At 34.5% G+C, this 22729-nt stretch overlaps 2 protein-coding genes across 3 annotated transcripts; both read right to left on the reverse strand.

Moving 5' to 3' along the window:
* Positions 1-449: 449 nt before the first annotated feature.
* On the reverse strand, positions 450-9118 carry APK3 (adenosine-5'-phosphosulfate (APS) kinase 3). 2 transcript variants are annotated; one of them, XM_086246876.1, is made up of 7 exons: positions 8898-9118; positions 7848-7995; positions 3729-3878; positions 2323-2441; positions 2147-2231; positions 1184-1230; positions 450-1013 (listed from the first exon to the last, which is right to left on the reverse strand). In XM_086246876.1, exons 2-7 carry the CDS (start codon positions 7969-7971, stop codon positions 912-914), a joined length of 627 nt encoding a protein of 208 aa, XP_086103002.1. In that variant the 5' UTR covers positions 7972-7995; positions 8898-9118; the 3' UTR covers positions 450-911. The 2 variants fall into 2 exon arrangements, with proteins under 2 accessions (XP_086103002.1, XP_086103001.1); XM_086246875.1 differs by having other exon boundaries at positions 454-1013; positions 7848-7998.
* Positions 9119-19234: 10116 nt separating this feature from the next.
* Positions 19235-22701, reverse strand: LOC147282989 (uncharacterized). The gene is made up of 5 exons (XM_086249145.1): positions 21914-22701; positions 21145-21216; positions 20829-20905; positions 20258-20411; positions 19235-19552 (listed from the first exon to the last, which is right to left on the reverse strand). The coding sequence occupies exons 1-5, from the start codon at positions 22004-22006 to the stop codon at positions 19424-19426; spliced, it is 525 nt and encodes a 174-aa protein (XP_086105271.1). The 5' UTR covers positions 22007-22701; the 3' UTR covers positions 19235-19423.
* Between the last annotated feature and the right edge of the window lie 28 nt (positions 22702-22729).

Below are 22729 nucleotides of genomic sequence, written 5' to 3' on the forward strand. Positions count from 1 at the left end.
TAAAATATAATTTTTTTGAAATGACTATATTGTCCCTAACTTCTGTTAACCATTTTAACAGAAATTTACTTGGGTATCTATTAGACACAAAATAAAAATTTAGGTACTCAATTAGGACAAATAAAAGTTCAGGTACCACATTGAGACAATGGTCAAAGTTTAGGTACTAAAAATGAAAAAAACCCAAATTAAAAACTACAAGTCATACACAATTTTAAATAGTTTTTTTTTTCCTATTTTTCTTTTAGGGCAAATAGGTCTGTAAAAATGGCACATACCCGATGGTCCGACCCTATTTTTAGATCTGTGGGCCAGCCCATCTGAGATCTCGTTCTGAATTCAAATACCCATCCCATACATAAAACCTTCAAAAAAATGCAAGCAGTAGCTGAAAGAATTCGCTTCATAGCTCAACATTAATGATTGACATCTAAACACATTGAAGATTGATCAAAAACCAAATCCAGAAACTTGGCAAGGGAAATTAATTCTGAATTCAGGTACAAAAGATGCCTATAAAACATGTCAGAAAAATTTCTAACATATAACTGTTTTTTTTTTTTTTTTTTTTTTTTTTTTTTTTTTTTTTTTCAAATTGAAAGAGTTTGTTTATAAGAAAAAAAAAAATTATAAGAATTAGCCACATAATGTTTTGCTAATTCAAAACTGTGGAACTCACAATCTTGACCCTATTGAACGTAAACAAAATATATATTTTTTGTTGCCACTAAACAAAATATATATTAACAAAAAATATGTACTCATTCCTAGCAATTAGTACCCCTAACCCACCAAAAGATTGCTAGGTGGTCTTAAAGCAGGGTTGATCCAACCAATCGTGTTTTGAGTGGAATCATTTAATTCGAAAGTATTGCATTGACAGAGATCAAGGGTAAGTTGAAGAATGTCAATCACTGAACTTGAAGAAATCCTTTCTCCTCCAGGTAGGACACTACTCGGCCTGCCATGGCTGCTGGCATGGGGCAAACTCCATCTGTCTGTTCTATTTCTATCTGACAAAATAAGGGAAATTGTTCAGTTTGATATGCATAAATAAGTTACACTAATGATTTTATGATGACTCAAAATTAAACAAATGTGTAATAGAAGATCCAGGCTGACATGGCCAGTACTCCATGCTGACATGGCTGGTACTAGTTTCTATATTCCACCAAATACATACCTCACAGTTCAACGGTCGTTCATATGGATCATCTATTCCAGTAAAACCTGCAATTAGATACAGCTACTTGAAAATTAGCCACAAAAAAAAAAAAAAAAAAAAAAAAAAAAAAATCACAACGGTTGCTAGAAAAGAACCAAAGAATGATAGATGGGAAGAATAAGAAAGTAGGAAATAACCTGGGAGACTAGGTTTATGGTTTTAACTTGGAATCATGCATTATGCATCAAAAAAATTTATGCTTTGTAATTATTTTGTACTAAAAGTAGGCTGAAACTTTAAGATGCCACTAAATTCAAAAGAGCTGCAAGTTCATATGATACAAGACCAATGAGCTAAACTATCTTCAGAAACCACAGATTTAAAAACCTGGGTGCTCATGAGACAAGTACACTAGATGAAGGTGCTATTGAGAAAGAATCAGCTGCATGTACATGTATTAATGCTCATTAAAACAATCAAGATTGACCATGATACAGCTTTTGTATCAAACAGGACAGGGAGTATAATAAGATGACATTGCATGCTCTAATTAAGGGCACAATCTTTACAAATTGTATTGGACTAGTTGGACGGCCAGATGAAAATAAGGCACAGTAACATTATAAGATCAGAAGTCAGAACTCACTCTAACCTTCCTGGACAATCATTTAAGTATTCTAAAGTTCCCTTTGCATGCACAATGCACAGCAGGAAAAACTAATCAATGAGAGCAAATGTTGCCCTCCTTGTAAGGAACCTGAGGATGGCCCTTCTTCTATTTCAACCTAGATTTTGAGACCTTCTCTTAGGTGATTTTCATGCAATAATTTGTACTGCAGTCACATGATACAATCCATACTTTGGGCTTCTTAATTTATCTTTTTTTCTTTTCAAATCTCTTTCCTTTCTGAAGTGGAGTATAGAAGAGTCAATCCATGTCAATGTAGAATGCTAGGAGTCAAAAATGTTTCAAAAGCATACCTTTAATCTTTCCAGAACGTGCAAGCTTGTAAAGGCCTTTTGCATCCCTTGACTCACATAATTCTAGGGGCATGTTCATGAAAACCTGTTAGCATGCAGGTACGATGAAAATCGATCTTCATAAATTACCCAATTTACCAGATTATAACAATAAGAACCACATTAAGGAGTCTTGCCTCAATAAAATTTGCATCTTGTAACATTGCACGGCAAGCATCCCGATCTTTCCTATAAGGAGATATCAGACTAGCAATACAGATCAATCCTGCATCTGCAAACAGTTTTGCTACCTCTCCTACATTAAAAACATAATAGCATTAACAGATTGCTGAGTAATGGAGACCTAACACTATGGTAAAGTTGAACATAGGTCAGCCTTCTAACTCTGATGACTTCCGTACATCCAAACTCACTCCATTATGATGATATAAACATTTACATTTTTAACTTAAACATTATATAATATTTGTTAATTGCATCAACAGTGGAGCAGAATCTTTCAAGGTCTTATTCTTCTTGCTTAAAACACACTGTTACAGTTGTAAGATCATGCATCTTGATCATTCTATAATTTATCTACATATTTGTAAAATTTGGGCAGCTACCAACAAGTCTAAGTTCAGAACTTGCTTCATAATGCCATATTTAGTAAACTTCTGCTTTCTTTATAGAATTCACCGATCTCCCATTTCTAATAAGCACTTGTTTTTAAAATTTGAGCAGCTACCTACAAGTATAAGTCCAGGACTTGCTTCAGAATGCCAGATTTAGTAATAAACTTCTGCTTTCTTATAGAATTCACTGATGTCTGATTTCTTATAATAAACACCTTTTGTTTACTTAAATTATTGGCAATATAAGAAAATAGAAGCCATATTCAATTCTGAGTCTTCTGACCACTATTTTTAACTCAAATTCTTCTTACATTTTACCAATACCCACCACGCAGCAGTTATTCTTGTAACTTTTTATGGATCCGCACAAAAAATCTTAAACAAAAAAGGAAAAGCTATGAAAATCTAATCCAAACTCATGGTGATCAAATTTATTGGTTCATCAGGACTCTGTCCAAAATAACAGTCAATATAAATGACAGACCAAATGAAAAAACACTCGACATAAATGAAAGCCACTAAACAAGAAGATCCAACTTCCATCATTTGGGTGAGTCATAAAACTCCCTTTAGCAATACATTCAAACACATATGAAAGTGTACTCATGCACACCACACACACCAAGCCACACACATACCACTTGTTCGCGCACACACAGACACAAAAACTGAAACCCCGATTCAATGAATTACGCATTGTTCGCGCACACACAGACTTAAAAACTGAAACCCTGATTCAATGAAATTACGCATGCCAGAATAGGCTTGGCCCACCAGAAAATAATGAAATAAAAAAAAAAAAAAACCTTAAGTTACATAAAATAAACATGCTCAAGGTGGACTACATCCGATGCAAGTTTAGATGTGTCTTCTAAAAAAATGCCAGTTTACATGTCTTATGCCTTATTTGAGATGGATTTTAATCTACGTTTCCATATCAAAAAAGTTTGTTATCAAGAGGCACATACCAACTCTGCGTATATTTTCAGCCCGGTCTTCTGGTTTGAAACTGAGATCCTTGTTTAGACCATGCCGAAGGTTATCCCCATCCAGGATATATGACAGCTTTCCCCTGGAGTGTAGTTCTCTACTTAGTGAGCATGCCAGTGTACTTTTCCCTGATTCCAATAAAGTGTTCAGAAAGGCATTTCGTAAATACATAGACTGGACCACATTTTGAATAATGCATATGTCTGTGTTAAAAACATTTTGGACATGGGGGCACCCCACTCATAGACGTTGTCTGTGCTTCAGAGTGTATAGTATAGCGGATCCTATGTCCATTTTAGTCACTGGATAAGTGTCCCCAGCTGGACTGGGAAGTGGGATCCTGCTAATGAGCCAACCCAGTTCATGCTGTAGACCAGAACTGCAATTACAATAGTCAATCTCAGAGAGAAGCCAACCACATAACAGTTAATCAGCTGAACCCAGACTTAGACTGGCTAGTCTCACACAATTTGGTTGGACTAGTAGACTCTCCAATGACTAGAATATAACTTTTGTTAAAATTTCTTTACTCTAGGGCATGTTTGGTCACATTTTTCTTTCCTGTTTCCTCTTTTTCAAAATATGAGAGACAGAATAGATGTGAGATGAAAGGTGAAGGAGAGAATAAAATGATTTTAAACTATAAATAATTTTAAATAATTTTTAGTTGTAATTTTATCTATCCTACTTTTTTTCTCCACTCTCATGTATCTCGTGCAGAAGTCAAGTTCAAAGGATGATAAATAAGCCTATCTGAGTACCAAGCAGTACATGACTGAATCTTTGTACTTTTCATGTAATTAATGCAATTTACACATGTATTTTAGGGATATCATTTGGACTCTCAAATTCATTGTCTTTGAGTTTCTCCATGTCACATGATAAATGTCTGAGGTTCATAAATTTGGTCTTTTAAATTTTCTCAAAATTAATTTAGGTCTTTCAATGATTCATGTACCATTGTTTCTTATAAACAAATGATTCATGTGCCAATGGCCCCTTTACAAATAGCTATTTTTTGAAGCATCAATAGTTAGTGAGCAATGAAAGAAATTAAAGCTCTTCTGATTTACCACTAGCGTGTGAAGCATAATTGTCTTGGAGTGAGTCCAAGACACCTTTGGTGTGATGCCAAAGGGTGGTGTGATGCCAGAAATTTCCAAAGCTCTCTCTTGGATGGGTCCAAGACACATTTGGTGTGATTCCAAAGTCCAGAGTGAGTGTGGATCTCTCTTCTCTTTGATTTTCTTAAATGAAAAAATAAACAAAACCATGACTGTGAAAGCCATTACTTGATTCTTAAAAGGGCTTCGAAATAAAAGGAAGATCGTGGGATCAAAGTGGACGTTCCCGATTTCCATAGTTACTCTTAATCCTACCAAGAGACATGTCAGATCCAGGGCATCCCACTCGCTCAAGTATCATTGCATCCACCAACTTTAGAGTGTATTTCAAGTTGGTCCACGTACAAAAAGATAATTCAAATTCATACATTAACTAACGAAAACTTACAATATAGCACATCCATCAAAATTTGTGTCCAAAAAAAGGTTAAATGCCATGTTGGACATAGTTAACGTGGCATTTTTAATGATACAGTGAGTGAATGGTGAGTGGGTAGGGGATCTGCGGGGTGTTCTCAAAGTTTTTGGTTTTTCTGTTTTATTTCTATTATTTATTTTAAGTTTTAATATATTTTTTATTGTTTTTGGCTACATGGCATAAATTTCTTGTTTATGTCATTAAAAATGTCACGTCAGCTATGGCTAGCATGTCATTTAACTTTTTTTTGGACAGAAATCTTAACAAATGTGCTATATTGTAATTTTTCGTTAGTTAATGTATGAATTTGAATTTTGTTCGTGGACCAACTTGAAATACCCTTTATAGTTGGTGGATGTATTTGTACTTGAACCTAAAATTTTTATTCCATCGGATTTTCACTGGCTGGTCATTTCTTTCAGCATCAAGATTATAGGTATGCTCATTCTATATACTTATGCATTTAGATGTTCAATCATTACAAAGCATATTGGTCTACTGGTCATACTACATAGTTCTAGTTTTGTACAAACTTTGAACTACACCTAAAAGACCATTTTCCACTTCATGTATCCTAGAAAAAATGCCCCCACTTCAGTCACTCCTTATGGATTAATCAATCCAAAATAACCAACAAAATTAAATGAACATTCCAAGACAATTTGATTTCTTATGTTGCCTCATTGTTGTCCTGTTACTTCTGTACTAAAATTCCATATATTCTTAATTTTAAATCTCTCAAAACCCTTTTTTTCTTTTACCATAAAGAATCCACCATGTTACTTTAAAAGTGTTGGTAATATAGGCTGTTTACAGCTTGTTAGATATAATTCAAGTGTTAGATTGGTTTAATTCAAGAGTGGTTGTGTTAGCTTAATTTTTGTGTGTTAGCATGCCTCCAAGCTGATTTCTACAGAATATTACTAAGAGAATTAATGCGTTGTTCTATAAACACCTATGTACTCTATTCAAGAGCTATGAAATACAATGATCTTTCTATTATTCTCTAAGCTTTAAGTTCGTCATGGTATCAGACCGTTGTGTTCATGAGACCCAAAAGGTGCCACCGTAACCCATAAACCCTCGCTCAAACATCTCTATCTCATCAGTTCAGCATCGTCCCTCTAACCTACCATTGCACCAGCTCATCACCTCCTCTGCAACATCGTTGTCCTCCATTTCTTCTCATGGGCCTAAACCAAAGAGATGCCACAACTCCACTGCCATCAGCCTTGTCACAGAAGCACCCACGAACAACTGTATGTTTATCCTTGTTGCACTAGCCCTATTGCACTGGTACCCAGCCATGCTACCCACTCTCGGTCTCAACTCTCTGTTCCCCTAAGTTAGTTATTTTTGTTTCCCGCAACCATATGTGTTTTACATTTTGTTCTTTTCTTGTTGTCTGTTGCTTTTCTAACTGGGTTTCTTATTTGTCCGACCTTTTTCTTTTTATTTGTCTTCTTAGTTATATTTTTCCAATGCATCTTTCATATGCTGTGTAATGTTTTAATTGTAGTGATGTGGTTCTATTATTCAAAATAAATAAATAAATAATGGCAAGCAGCTTCTATCAGGCTTTTATGATGCAGGTTCAAATGGAATCTTAGTTCTCATCTCGGGTTTCATCTCGATACTCGGTTTGATTTACTTCTGTCTGCTTTAAACTCTATTTGCAGCAAGCTAGGAGTGGTTGATATCAACTCTCCAGAATGAAGGGTAGGTTTGGTGACATAGGTTGTTTACAGCTTGTAAGATTGGCATAATTGAAGTGTCAAAGTGGCTAAATTCAAGGCTGATTGTATTATCTACTTCTGGTCTGTCAGCATGATTCAAACTGACTTCTAGAACATAATTCTAAGAGAACCTATGTCGTCATTTATGAGCATCTTCCTCTTATTCTCTAAACTTTATTTTCAAAAGAAAAGAATGCTGACTATCAGAACCATAGAGAATCTTCTCAAAGAACACCAAACACATGCACTTAAGCAATGAAGGACAACAGCAGCATATTGTTTTTTGACCACTGAGGCTTAATCCACGTTACTTAAAAGGAATACTTTGACTTTCAGCGACATGGTGGAGCATCTTTAGAGAAATCTCACAATACTTTAATTCCAAAATTATGTAAATAAAATCCATCTTATCACCATACTCTGGTACCATTGATGTAAGACATTACCAGGTGTTAATCCTGCCACCAAAGGGTCCGAAGATGGAGGTTTAAATATGATCTAAACTCCAGCATTTACAGAAGTTCTGTTCACACATGTTAAACCCACACACTTCCACTTAATAACGCGAAAGTATTTTACTATCATACCAAACAATGGCTTCATATCATATTAGCAAATTGCCACGCCAGGCAAAAAAGCAAAAAAAATCCAGCTACTTAACTGTGATGTTCTACAGATCTCTTAACAAAAAAGAAACGATAAGGTAGAAAGACAAGTAAGCTAACAAAAGAAACATTGATTCTCATGTGTAAGTGTAATTACTTCATACTGGTTCTATAACAAAAAGAAGTGATATGCAAGTCAGTTACAAAAGAGAACCTGATCCGCTGAGACCCGTAATCCATACAACACATCCCTTTTGGTTGAGTAGTTTCTGCCTTTCAACCTTCCCAACCGGGCATTCATGCCAAAATATATTTGTTGAATTGTTCAGAGTAGACATCAGATAATATTTTTCTGTTCCGTTCTACTGAAAATAATAAAATCATTGAAAAAAGAAAACAAGAAATGTACTAGTACATTCATTATTTACAACCAGGAAAAAAGAAAAAAGAAAATATCACTTACACATGTTTAAATTACAACTAAAAGAACCAAAAAAAAAAAAAAACAAAAAAACAAAAACAGGGGAAACTGGTCCTTGTAAATATTGGATGTAGTAATTATTCAGAAATTTTTTTTCTATTTTCAAAAGAAACTTGATGTAAGGAATGTCATAGTTCTTTGTTGGGTTGCTGCTTGCTACATAGTGAGTTTTGTGTTGTTTTTTATTTTTTATTTTTTATTTTTTTGTAAGAAACAAAATTTATTAATAGAGAATACAAAGTTGTGGACAAGTTGTCAACTACATACAACACAAAAGGCTTTTAATTTCCTATCAACCAGCCAACAAAAATACAAGAAACGATGATGAAAACTATTTCAGTGCTTCCCTCCAAACTGCTCTAGCCCAAATAATTTTCATGAATCCTTTTGCTTGGTCCAAACTGATGATCAAACTTTATTACCATTTTCTGTTTGTTCGGAATGATGCATACACTATCCATAGCTCATAGGGGCAACGTTAACAATGATAGCGATGACAACTTAATCAAAGCTCCTCCCTCAAAGCTCTCAATATGCAACTTTACTAGATTTCATTTGAACTATTACCCAGCAATCAAAAAAATGCACAAATAATTGGTTGCCCAAGAAAAACAAAAAAAACCCAATGTACCATTAACATTTTTCATTATTTGAAAACCCATATTGAAAAAAAACAAATGATCATGATCATGGTGCCATAATTGACAAACCCACATTGCCAAGCAGATTACAACAACAAATTTAGCAGAACCCATCAAACAAAAAGCAACCCAAAAGCCATACCTGACACCTATTTGGTTATTTGCTGGAGAATAAGACAGGCAAAGGGGGGTGTGGTGTTAAATTAGAGTGAAGGCCAAACCCAAAATAAAGGAGGAGAAGAACAAGGCATGGAGATATGGCCACCCTTCCTTGTATTGACTGGTATTCCCTGTTTTCAAGGCATCTTCTTTGGTTTTTATTTTGGCCCTTTTTTTGGGTCTGCGAATGAATCTGGACGCATCTCCCTCTTCCATTGCTACCACGTAGAAATGGGTCACTCGCACATTTATGTACCCACTGCTCAATAGTCGGACGAAGTGGGTCCCGCTCTTCGTTTGTCCATTGCTTTTGCTGACGTGGCATCACTATGCCTCTCAGTCATTGGACGTGGATCGGGATCAGTGGGTCCACTTTGGTGGTGCTGTTTTTCTTCTTTTTGTTTTGGTGGTGTAACATTCCGAGGTCAATTATGTCACATGTGAAGAGATAATTAAATTTATATTTAAAAAAAAAATTTTAAATAAAAATTGAGGGTGTTTTAAAATTTATAAAAAAATATTATTTTCATTCATAATAATTTATAAGAAAATTTTTTTAATTCATAATAAAATATTTTCTCGATTTGAAGGGTATTTCTTTTTTTAGGGTGTAGAGTAGGTTCGCCCAAAATATCGGAGTTAAAACCTAACATAAATCCGTCAAAGAAGAAAAATAAAAGAACTTAATTAAAAACCCTAAATCACTACCGGTCTTAGTTTAAAAAAGACTCATAAAATAGACTGAACTCTAAGTCTCCAATTTATCTATTGAGTGGTTATATTCCCACATTTTTGTTTTATTTTTTCATACATATTTTAATGAAATTAATAATAAAAAATTTATCCTTTTATAAAATGACTTCTAAGGACTTGACTAAATAAATATACTTTACCCACCTATTCTTCACTCACACACCTTCCTACAATGACTTAAACTTCATAAATCATAAAATCTTTTTCTCATTTTCTAATATCATTAATCCTTTGTGTACTGAACATAAAACCATACAATACAAGCTTAGAAGATATGATGACCGCAATCTAGGTTGTCAAAAGTCCCAATTCTTGATTTAAAACCATTAAAAAAAATTAGAAAGTAGGGTACAAAATAATCATACATTTTAATAGATGTATAGGCATCAATCAAATAGGATAATTGATTTTGAGTTTTGGTGAAGAACTAGGGTTTATAAAAGAAAGAAATTATGAAAAAAGATGGGTGCATGGGTGGGATGATAGTTAAGGGGGTGAGAAGAGTGTTTAGTGAGTGAATGTTTGAGTTGGTATATCAAAGGGTACTGTAGGAATAATGGGAGGTGAGAAAAGTGTTTTTATATGTTTAATGAGAGTGTAAAAATAAGGTGGGTGGGGAAATAGGAAATGGGGGTGGGAATATAATCACTCTTAACTATTTGATTTTTTTTTTTTTAGAGTGTCATGGGTCAACTTTCGCGCAGTAGATTAATTCCTTAAGATATATATAAGGCAGTCTAGAGATAATTGGTTAGTATGATAATATAGCATTAACTACTCTTTCAAGTCCACTACACAATGTGATCTCATAATCTGAACCATTAATTTATTATGTCCTCATTTAAATATCACAATGTGGTCAATCATCTTCCTTCTAATCTGCAATTTCATCTGCCCCCACCCACCCAAGCCCACACTGTGAGACCCCGTAGATTTTCTAAATTTTATTTGAAAATTTATTTTGAGATTTTTGGGAATTTATTTGAGAAATAAAGGTTTTGGGTTTATTCTAAATTTTGTTTTAAAATTAGTTTGACTTAAACGTTAACTTTTTATTTCCAAAATCTAGGTTGTCAAAAGTCCCAATTCTTGATTTAAAACCATTAAAAAAAAAAAAAAATTAGAAAGTAGGGTACAAAATAATCATACATTTTAGTAGATGTATAGGCATCATTCAAATAGGATAATTGATTTTGGGCATAAATTCAATTTAGACACATAACTATATATGTTATTTCAACGGGATCCACAAACTTTCAAATATTTCAAATATACACCTGATTTATTATGTAAATTGAAAAATGAAATTTCGTACATCAATTTATTGAGAGATCAGTTAAATATCAGCTTGGCTTTTGCTAACGGGGATTAATTGGCGACGTGACACCAACTTAGCATACATTTCCCGCCAAAATGAGCGACACATATCCACTTGACACGGGCCCACACACCCATCACCTCTTTCCCGCTCGTCGAACGCTCTCTTGACCATTTAGTCTTCCAAAAACATCACGTTTTCCCCCAAATTCGAATATAAATCCCTCACTTGTGTTCAACGAGCGAGAAAGAGATGATGAGTTTGTGGACCCGTGTCAGGGGTTAGGTGGACCCGTGTCGCTCATTTCCCGCGGGTCCACCTAACCCCTGACACGGGCCCACAAACTCTCTCTCTTTCTCTCTCTATTATTATTAAATTGTGGGTCCATGTTGCTCATTTGGCGGGAAATGTTTGCTGAGATAGCGCCATATCGCTAAGTAATCCCGGTCAGCAAAAGCCAAACTGTCAATTTAACTGATCTCTCAACGAATCAATGGACATAAATTCATTTTTCAATTTAGATAATAGATCGGGTGTATATTTGAAATATTTGAAAGTTCATGGACCCCGTTGAAATAGCAGATATAGTTATGTGTTTAAATTGAATTTATGCCTTGATTTTGAGTTTTGTTGAAGAACTAGGGTTTATAAAAGAAAGAAATTATGAAAAAAGATGGGTGCATGGGTGGGATGATAGTTAAAGGGGTGAGAAAAGTGTTTAGTGGGTGAATGTTTGAGTTGATATATCAAAGGGTACTGTAGGAATAATGGGAGGTGAGAAAAATGTTTTTATATGTTTAATGAGAGTGTAAAAATAAGGTAGAGGGGGAAATAGGACATGGGGGTGGGAATATAATCACTCTTAACTATTTGGTTTTTTTTTTTTTAGAGTGTCATGGGTCAGCTTTCGTGCACTAGACTAATCGCTTAAGATATATATAAGGTAGTCTAGAGCTAATTGGTTAGTATGATAATACAGCATTAACTACTCTTTCGAGTCCACTACACAATGTGATCTCATAATCTGAACCATTCATTTATTATGTCCTCATTCAAATATCACATTGTGGTCAATCATCTTCCTTCTCATCTGCAATTCCATCTGCCCCCACCCACCCAAGTCCACACTGTGAGACCCCGTAGATTTTCTAAATTTTATTTGGAAATTTATTTTGAGATTTTTGGGAATTTATTTGAGAAATAAAGATTTTGGGTTTATTCTAAATTTTGTTTTAAAATTAGTTTGACTTAAAGGTTAACTTTTTAGTTCCAAAATCTAGGTTGTCAAAAGTCCCAATTCTTGATTTAAAACCATTAAAAAAAAATTAGAAAGTAGGGTACAAAATAATCATACATTTTAATAGATGTATAGGCATCAATCAAATAAAATAATTGATTTTGGGCATAAATTCAATTTAGACACATAACTATATATGCTATTTCAACGGGGTCCACAAACTTTCAAATATTTTAAATATACACCTGATTTATTATGTAAATTGAAAAATGAAATTTCGTCCATCAATTTATTGAGAGATCAGTTAAATGTCAGCTTGGCTTTTGCTAATGGGGATTAATTGGCGACGTGACACTAACTCAGAATACATTTCCCGCCAAATGAGCGACACATATCCACTTGGCACGGGCCCATACACCCATCACCTCTTTCCCGCTCGTCGAACGCTCTCCTAACCATTTAGTTTTCCAAAAACATCACGTTTTCCCCCAAATTCGAATATAAATCTCTCACTTGTGTTCAACGAGCGAGAAAGAGATGATGAGTTTGTGGACCCGTGTCAGGGGTTAGGTGGACTCGTGTCGCTCATTTCCCGCGGGTCCACCTAACCCCTGACACGGGCCCACAAACTCTCTCTCTTTCTCTTTCTATTATTATTAAATTATGGGCCCGTGTCGCTTATTTGGCGGGAAATGTTTGCTGAGATAGCGCCACATCGCTAAGTAGTCACGGTCAGCAAAAGCCAAACTGTCAATTTAACTGATCTCTCAACGAATCAATGGACAAAATTTCATTTTTCAATTTAGATAATAGATCGGGTGTATATTTGAAATATTTGAAAGTTCATGGACCCCGTTGAAATAACATATATAGTTATGTGTCTAAATTGAATTTATGCCTTGATTTTGAGTTTTGGTGAAGAACTAGGGTTTATAAAAGAAAGACATAATGAAAAAAGATGGGTGCATGGGTGGGATGATAGTTAAAGGGGTGAGAAGAGTGTTTAGTGGGTGAATGTTTGAGTTGGTATATCAAAGGGTACTGCAGGAATAATGGGAGATGAGAAAAGTATTTTTATATGTTTAATGAGAGTGTAAAAATAAGGTGGGTGGGGAAATAGGACATGGGGGTGGGAATATAATCACTCTTAACTATTTTGTTTTTGTTTTTTTTAGAGTGTCTTGGGTCAGCTTTCGCACACTAGACTAATCGCTTAAGATATATATAAGGTAGTCTAGAACTAATTGGTTAGTATGATAATACAGCATTAACTACTCTTTCGAGTCCACTACACAATGTGATCTCATAATCTGAACCATTCATTTATTATGTCCTCATTTAAATATAACAATGTGGTCAATCATCTTCCTTCTCATCTGCAATTTCATCTGCCCCCACCTACCCAAGCCCACACTGTGAGACCCTGTAGATTTTCTAAATTTTATTTGGAAATTTATTTTGAGATTTTTGGGAATTTATTTGAGAAATAAAGGTTTTGGGTTTATTCTAAATTTTGTTTTAAAATTAGTTTGACTTAAAGGTTAACTTTTTATTTCCAAAATCTAGGTTGTCAAAAGTCCCAATTCTTGATTTAAAACCATTAAAAAAAAAAAATTAGAAAGTAGGGTACAAAATAATCATACATTTTAATAGATGTATAGGCATCATTCAAATAAAATAATTGATTTTGGGCATAAATTCAATTTAGACACATAACTATATATGTTATTTCAACGGGGTCCACAAACTTTCAAATATTTCAAATATACACCTGATTTATTATGTAAATTGAAAAATAAAATTTCGTCCATCAATTTATTGAGAGATCAGTTAAATGTCAGCTTGGCTTTTGATAACGGGGATTAATTGGCGACGTGGCACCAACTCAGAATACATTTCCCGCCAAATGAGTGACACATATCCACTTGACACGGGCCCACACACCCATCACCTCTTTTCCGCTTGTCGAACGCTCTCCTGACCATTTAGTCTTCCAAAAACATCACGTTTTTCCCCAAATTCGAATATAAATCTCTCACTTGTGTTCAATGAGCAAAAAAGAGATGATGAGTTTATGGACCCGTGTCAGGGGTTAGGTGGACCCGTGTCGCTCATTTCCCGCGGGTCCACCTAACCCCTGACACAGGCCCACAAACTCTTTCTCTCTCTCTCTCTCTATTATTATTAAATTGTGGGCCCGTGTCGCTCATTTGGCGGGAAATGTTTGCTGAGATAGCGCTACATCGCTAAGTAATCACGGTCAGCAAAAGCCAAACTGTCAATTTAACTGATCTCTCAACGAATCAATGGACAAAAATTCATTTTTCAATTTAGATAATAGATCGGGTGTATATTTGAAATATTTGAAAGTTCATGGACCCCGTTGAAATAACATATATAGTTATGTGTTTAAATTGAATTTATGCCTTGATTTTGAGTTTTGGTGAAGAACTAGGGTTTATAAAAGAAAGACATTATGAAAAAAGATGGGTGCATGGGTGGGATGATAGTTAAAGGGGTGAGAAGAGTGTTTAGTGGGTGAATGTTTGAGTTGGTATATCAAAGGGTACTGTAGGAATAATGGAAGATGAGAAAAGTATTTTTATATGTTTAATGAGAGTGTAAAAATAAGGTGGGTGGGGAAATAGGACATGGGGGTGGGAATATAATCACTCTTAACTATTTTGTTTTTGTTTTTTTTTAGAGTGTCTTGGGTCAGCTTTCGCGCACTAGACTAATCGCTTAAGATATATATAAGGTAGTCTAGAGCTAATTGGTTAGTATGATAATACGGCATTAACTACTCTTTCGAGTCCACTACACAATGTGATCTCATAATCTGAACCATTCATTTATTATGTCCTCATTTAAATATCACAATGTGGTCAATCATCTTCCTTCTCATCTGCAATTTCATCTGCCCCCACCTACCCAAGCCCACACTGTGAGACCCTGTAGATTTTCTAAATTTTATTTGGAAATTTATTTTGAGATTTTTGGGAATTTATTTGAGAAATAAAGGTTTTAGGTTTATTCTAAATTTTGTTTTAAAATTAGTTTGACTTAAAGGTTAACTTTTTATTTTATTGGGCTTTTGGTTTTGAACTTGGACTTGTTAGACAAGTCTCAAGCTTATAAGCTTGTAGACGCGAACCCTGTGTCAATGGGAGTGACGGTTTGAGAGATACAGACGTTTGAAGTTATGGGCATTTTTAAAAACCCAAAATTAGACATTTGATTTTCATTTATCTAATTTCTCTCTCCTCACTTCTCTCTCTCTCTCTCTCTCTCTCTCTCTCTCTCTCTCTCTCTCTCTCTGTCTCTCTCTCTCTCTGTCTCTCTCCTTTGCGCGTGACCACCAGGCGAGAGCCCAGCCTCTCCGGGCAATTTACCGACGGCCTAAGGCCACCAGCGTGGTCTATAGGTGCGTGCCGGTCATCCCTTCCCTAAGCTCCCCTTCGCCGGCCAGTCACCGTTGTGTGAAGAAACAGCCGAGAAAGCTCAGCCTACCGCTGGCTTGTTTTGTCAATTTTCGCCACCTCCAAGCTCCTATTACCAAATTGACTGGTGGGTTTTCTTCCTCTCCTCATGCGCTTTAAAACCCATTTGGTATTGCTTGTCAATTTTGAGGAATTTGTGAAGTTTGATTTTAAGGTTTTGAACCCATTTTGAGTTCCCTTTGATTTTGGTTTTAGGGGATGATTTTGAATGATTTTTAGACAATTCTCACCCCTATGAACCTTCAAATGTCGTTTAGAATTGAAAATTTTAAGAAATTATTGATTTATAGGTTGTGCCGCTGCCACCGTCGGCTCCGCCAGTTGTGGTGGTGGGTTAGTGTTGTTTGTCCCTTTGTTGCCCAATTAAACCTCCAGGTGACTCTCCAAGGTCAATTGGTAAGTTTTGGTTGTTGTTTGTGTTGCAAACCGGTTCAGGCAGCCACTATACGTGGCGGCTGACTCTTATTCCGGTCATTGAACGACCAAGTTATGAACCCTGTTTGATTATGTTAATTGTCTGGTCTTAACAAATACGTTGGCTCGGGAATTTGTAACCCGATGCCATTTCGGTTGTTGAACCTGAAACTCGAAACCTTAGTTTGGTATTTTACCGACGAGAGCATTTGTGTTCATTCCACTAAATTTAATCGATTTAGTTTTGAGTTAACGTTTGAGTAAATTCTAGACTTTCAGTTAATTCATAAGGATAGTTTGGTCATTTTATGTGACTCCCGAGGAACGGAATGGTTAGACGGTGAATTTCGTGTGGTGGTGGTGTGGTGTATGAGTTGACTAATGTTGCTCATAATCCAAGTGGGTGATTTCTGGTCTTGATCTTGTGGTTTCTGTTATTAGACCTTTGTTGTCTAATTGTATGATTTGGTGAATTGTTATTGTTCAATTAAATGATATAATAGTTGAACGGTACATAAGTTAATTGTGATGACACGTTTAGTTGTCGGTGATGTTTATTTGAGCTGTTTTATTATTGTGTTGTTATTGGTCATTAACTTGACATTTAATTTGTTAATAATCAAGATATGTTATGAATTTTATTATTATTATTAAAATTCTCTGTTGTTAAGGTGATAACTGATAAGGTTAATTTACCTGCTTGATAAGATGAAAATGAATTGGATAAGACACTTAATAACTAGATTAATAAAAGGGTTGTTTCGTGTACTTGTTAGTGAATTAAAATGAGTTAGGGTACACTCTAGAGATTTCACATAAGCTCTTGTTTGTTGAATGCATGTGACCCTATTGTATCTCATAATTAGATATTATAATTTGACTAAATAGTTACTCGGTAAAGACGATTAATGTCTGTTAGAGAACTATTGTTTATAGGTGTCTTTGTTGTGCCGTTTGAGTCGAGACACAAAGAATGTGCCAGGTTGGGCAGAGATATAATTTGGTACATATATGATTTTATTGAGAATGGTTTATGTTGATGATTAATTGATTTGCTGCTTAGATTGTATTAGAAATTGACATAGCATTGAGCATATATATAAATCATTATTGATATATTGATTACACTAATGATGTTTGAGTGTTTGGACCACTAACTTGAAACAAAGGGTCACATAGTGATGACCTTGAGTTTGATCCCCTAAATCCACTGGTGGGGTTTACTTAGCGAGCTGTGGCTCTCCAAGGACGGTTGTTGTAATTTACACAACCGCGTGGTTACTACTTCAATGAGTTAGCTAGCTAGGTTGTTGTGATCTGAGGATCAAAAGGTTAGGACGTCTCGCTACTCGTTCAGTTGTTGCTGACAGGGAAGTAGTTGATACATTTGATTATTGGTTAGTATGGGTCCATTATCATTTGAATAGATATACAGGTGTTGCCTTTACTCTCTAAACCAGGTACGCATGCTGTTAGGCCCCAAACTGGGGTCCTAGTAGAGGCACCCGCCCCAAGAACTTTAGAATGCGATATCATGCCTTAGCATCACTATTCCAAGTTTCTTAAAACGAGTTAAGTCTTTTATTTTATGGAAAATGGGTTGGATCAAAGAATAAAGTATACAGCGGAAATCATATAAACATACTTCGAAATATATTTAAACTAAGCCAACCTAGTAAAGTATTTAAAGTTTTACAAAATAACCCTTAGCACAACATGGTATCAGTAAAGACCATGTTTCTAAAACAAAACCCAAAACGGGATACCAATCAACTACTAGAAAGATGTTCTAAGTAATTACAAACTGGAATAAACAATAGATAATAAAACGGGTAGAAGACCGAGCAAAACAACATATTAAATTAACAAGAGGAATGAATCAACTTCTCATCCCTTTGAGACTTGTTTTCAACAAAAAGTTAGGAGGAATCAACTTCTCATCCAATCGCACTACAACTTCCACTTTGTTGGCTGGATAACTTGTACCTTCCTTTTTCTATAGTTGATCTAGGCTTGATTCGTGCGCAACCAATCCATTCCTAGGATTAGGTCATAGTTCTTCATCTCCAACGGGTACAAATCAGTTAGTAATATTTGTTTTTGTATTACTAGTTGACAAGCCTTATTGATTTGATTTATTACTTTCTTCTCTCCTAAGGGAATACTTAAGTCTAAGGGCACTACTAATGATTCAGTACACAATCTTAGACTTTTAGCAAAACTAACAGATACGAAAGAATGTGATGCACCAATATCAAACAAAAAATTTTAACTTAAGTGTTTGATAAGAGAAGTGTACCGTCCAAAACTACATTATCATTAGTTCCTTGCATTGCAAAAGCTCTTCCACCTCGGTTTTGTTAAGGCCTACCATTCCTTCTTTGTCTTCCTTGTTGTGGTGTTTGTTTAGGAGGTTGAGCTCTAAAAAGTTGATTAGTCTGAGCTGGTTGCTGCGGTCTCTAAGCAGTAGTCTGTCCATCAGCTCCTCGACGATGGCACTTAATAGATATATGCCCTTCTTCTACACAAGTGTACACTACAAGAAAAACGTTAATAGATATCAGTGAAAAACCGATATCTATTTAGGTATTCTACCGATATATTGAGTGCTGATATCTATTCTCCCCTATTAGATATCGGTTTTTCACCGATGTCTATAATATATTAGATATCCTATTTGTTTGATAATCTGATATCATATACAATCAACGATATCGGATATTAAACATTTCTGATATCTTAAAAACTGAATTCTGATATGTAAGATACTTATTATATCGTTATTTTTTTCCAAACTGATATAAACAATGTATTCAATATCGTTTTGGTAATGAAAATCTGATATAAAAATATATATAACATATCGTTTTCGTACTTAAAATTTGATATAAAAAGATATATAACATATCGTTTTTGTACTTAAAATCTGATATAAAAGTATACTTTAGATATCGGTTTTTTGTTTTTTAAATGATGTTGAAACTCTATTCCTTATCATTGCTTTTTTTCATAATCTGATATGTAATCCAAAGTAAACTTCTAATATGGATAAAAATTGATTGGCATGCATCCATGCAACAATTAGTAAACTTCTAAAGTAATCCAACTTCAATTCTTCCATTCATATAAATTAATCCAACATCCAAACTCAAGCGTAATCAAGTTAACAAAAATAGATTACAAATCCATATAAAAATATGGATAGCCCGGCCTCATCAATACATGTATATCCCAAAATCACTATTCTATCTCCATAAGCACCTTCACAAAATCTATCTCCTTAAGCACTATTCTAAACACTGCCTACATGCAGCTACCACATATATACCAATTGGTCTAAAGATAATTGAGGGTAATGAACTCTTCCCAATCCGTTCTTGTGTATAACCATTCCGCTTGTTCTTCGGGTTAGTCCACTACAAACATTAAAGACAAGTGCAAAATTAATATTAATAATATTCATGTCAATTTCAATATCTCAACATGCATGTAACTCAATTTCACCAAATCAAAAGAATGCAACAAAATCTGACCAATGTTATAAATAATCCTGCATATATGCCACTGTCACCAAAGTTGACATTAATTTATATATTCTGCCCTTGTACCTAAAGGAATCAATTAATGAAATAAAAAGGCCACTGTAGTTCGAAATCCCCAAACCAGAGCAGTTCCAAGAAAAGTGCACACACACACACATGCAGTACATAAGCAAACCACACAAGTTGACAAGAAAAGCAGTTCCAAGGCAGAGAAGTTTCAAACCCAACTAATGTGATGAATATATAACAAGGCATTTTATTAATTATTGGTTTGAAACACTTCAGTGGGAACTCTTACAAGGTTTTTTAAGTTTAAATCATATAGAATGAAAACAAGAAACAATAACTCCATGCTGGAAAGGACATAATCTAGTTTAATAAGTAATGGACACTTTTGTTTCTAGATATTATCTGTATAAAGAAAATAAAGCACAAAGCCCATGTACACACTAGATAATTACTAAGCTGATAGAACAATTTCCTTTGAATGAATATCCTATAATGAGATGTTTCACAATCTATAACATATGAGTTAAAACTTGTTCTAAGCCTCAAAATATATATGGTTCTTGCACCTACCTCCTCAAAAGCCCAATCATCAGCTTGATCATTACCCTCACAGCTCCTTGGAGACCAAATTAACCCTTCTATGATGTCAGTAAACTTGTTTATCTTATCTCCCAAAACAGCTAACTCTCTCCAATCCCTTTGTCCACTCATCATTTCATCCATTCTGCATAATCAAACTAACACCTTAAACCTAAAAAAAAAAAAAAACAAAAAACAAAAAACAAAAAAAAAAAAAGATAATAAGACCATTAACTATAAAGGTAGGCACTAGCCTCTAGTTTTTTTATTGTTAAAAAATTTACACTTTTGCAGTTTGAATTCTTATCACAAGAAAAGCCATGTACGGTTTGACAACTACATAGACAAAAAAAAAAAAAAAGGAAAGGTTTATATTTTAAAAAGCCAGCTCTTAGTTAGAAAAAGATTTTGATCTCATGAAAGGAGCTTTCCGACAAGAATTCATCTCTTTTGAATCAAGGAGATCAAGTGCTGAGGGAGGCATTATAACTGGAAAGACAAAAACCAAACAAGTAATTAAAAAACTATTTAATGTTATCATGTTCTGTGAAAGAATATATACATAGAGGATGACATGGATAGTATAAAATAACTAGTCAGGCAGAGAAACATACTTTTATCACCCTTTTCCAGATGTGGCTGCAAAGATCAAGATTAAGAGGAATTAGTACAAACAATCATGAGGCTAGCCAAAGAATAACATCAATTATAACTATATATATATATGTATATGTATATATTACATGAATATAACACTGAGTAATCCCAGAACTCAAATAAAGGGAGATATTTGTCCTCATTTTTGGAGGGCATAGGGGGTGCAAACTTTCAACTTAATTAGTGAAATTCAATATATATTCCAGGTTTGGAACTCAAACCTTGTCATTAAATGAGACTAGGAAACAACGATAACTCTGCTCGAAGGCTGAAATGCGGTAGTCTTCATAAGCCTGTGACATTAAAACACTCAGATTTATGAGCCAAAAAAAAAAAAGGAAAACAATCAGATTTGCAGCTTAAGTAAAGAAGAGTGGAAAATAAAAAGAAAGATTGTATATTTTATTCATCTCTTATATAGGATCCAGAAACCAGTTGAGGTGAAGATTAAATTTTGTTTCCAGTAGACATGGAAGCAATTGCCACATGGCCAAGGTCTAATAACCAGTCAACTAGTAGTAAACCATTCTAGTCATCTAAGAGTATATGAACAAGAAGTACAGTATATAGAGCATGAACTTATTACCAAATTGGGGACCCATGAGATTGAGAATTCTCATATGTCTACACTCTTTTATTACTACACAGGTATATCGGTAGATGATAAAGAATTTTATTCTCGTATGTCTACATTCTCTTATGTCTACACAAAGTTTTTCAAAGAATTTTATTAATTTTGAATTTGGAATAAATGATAAATCGGTATATCAATGGAGAACAAGTATTGGATATGATGAAATGGTGGTGGAAAGAATAAATTTGATTAGTGCACTAGAAAGAAGACAATGACAGACATTATATATATATATATATTTTAAGAGAACAATGAGAGACATTAGATGTAGCTCCAAAATAATGTCAAACCTTCATTCTTAAGTAAACAGCAGACCACAAATCAAGAATGGAGTTTAAGAAAGCACACACACTTACGGATACTTGGTCTCCAAAGGATCCCCGGCCAGTTCTGGATTTCTGATGAGGAGAAAGGACAGCTTTACTAATTACTACTAACCATATCTTCATAATGAATCTTTTTTTTTTTAAGTTTTATCAAGTAGCACAGATAACCACAGACATCAAAGTATGGACTGTTAAGACCACCCTGTATATACAGAATCACCAACAAATTTGAATTTCTCAATGAATTGCGCATGCTCTTAGAAACTTGGGATTTCTCAAGTTTTGATATAACTCTTTAATTTTTGAAAAATTGATAGAAGAAAATTTTGTCTACTTACTTCAATGGAGGAAGAACACTGCTCAAATGAACAACACATTTTTCAGGTCTACATGTCTATATTTTTGTTTAATGGAAATTTTTCACTTCCTCCTAAGCAATCCCATGTTGATGATGACGTGAAAGGGTTATTTGGGTACCTAAGCCCTACCTATGTGATTTCTGGTTATGTTTCAGAAGGAAGTGATGCTTATAGCTTTGGTGTGCGTTTACTTATATCCTTGATGGGACGAAAAGCTGTGGATAATTATCAGGTAGGAGAATATTATTACATATGTGAAAGGTCATACTGAAAATGAAGTAAAATGAACAATATATAACATGTCCTTAGTCTATGTGTTAGAAAAAGGTAAAGAACAATATTAAGATTGATTAAATGTAAAACAACTTTCCCATATATTCCATAGGTGATGCTTTGAAAATTCAAGTCTCCTCTCCCATCAAATTTTTTGTATATTTAAAGAGAGAGAGAAGGGGGGGGGGGAGAGAGAGGGAGAGAGAGAGAGAGA

This window comes from Dryas octopetala, chromosome 6 (assembly GCF_963921425.1).
Source record: "Dryas octopetala chromosome 6, drDryOcto1.1, whole genome shotgun sequence".
NCBI lineage: Eukaryota > Viridiplantae > Streptophyta > Magnoliopsida > Rosales > Rosaceae > Dryas > Dryas octopetala.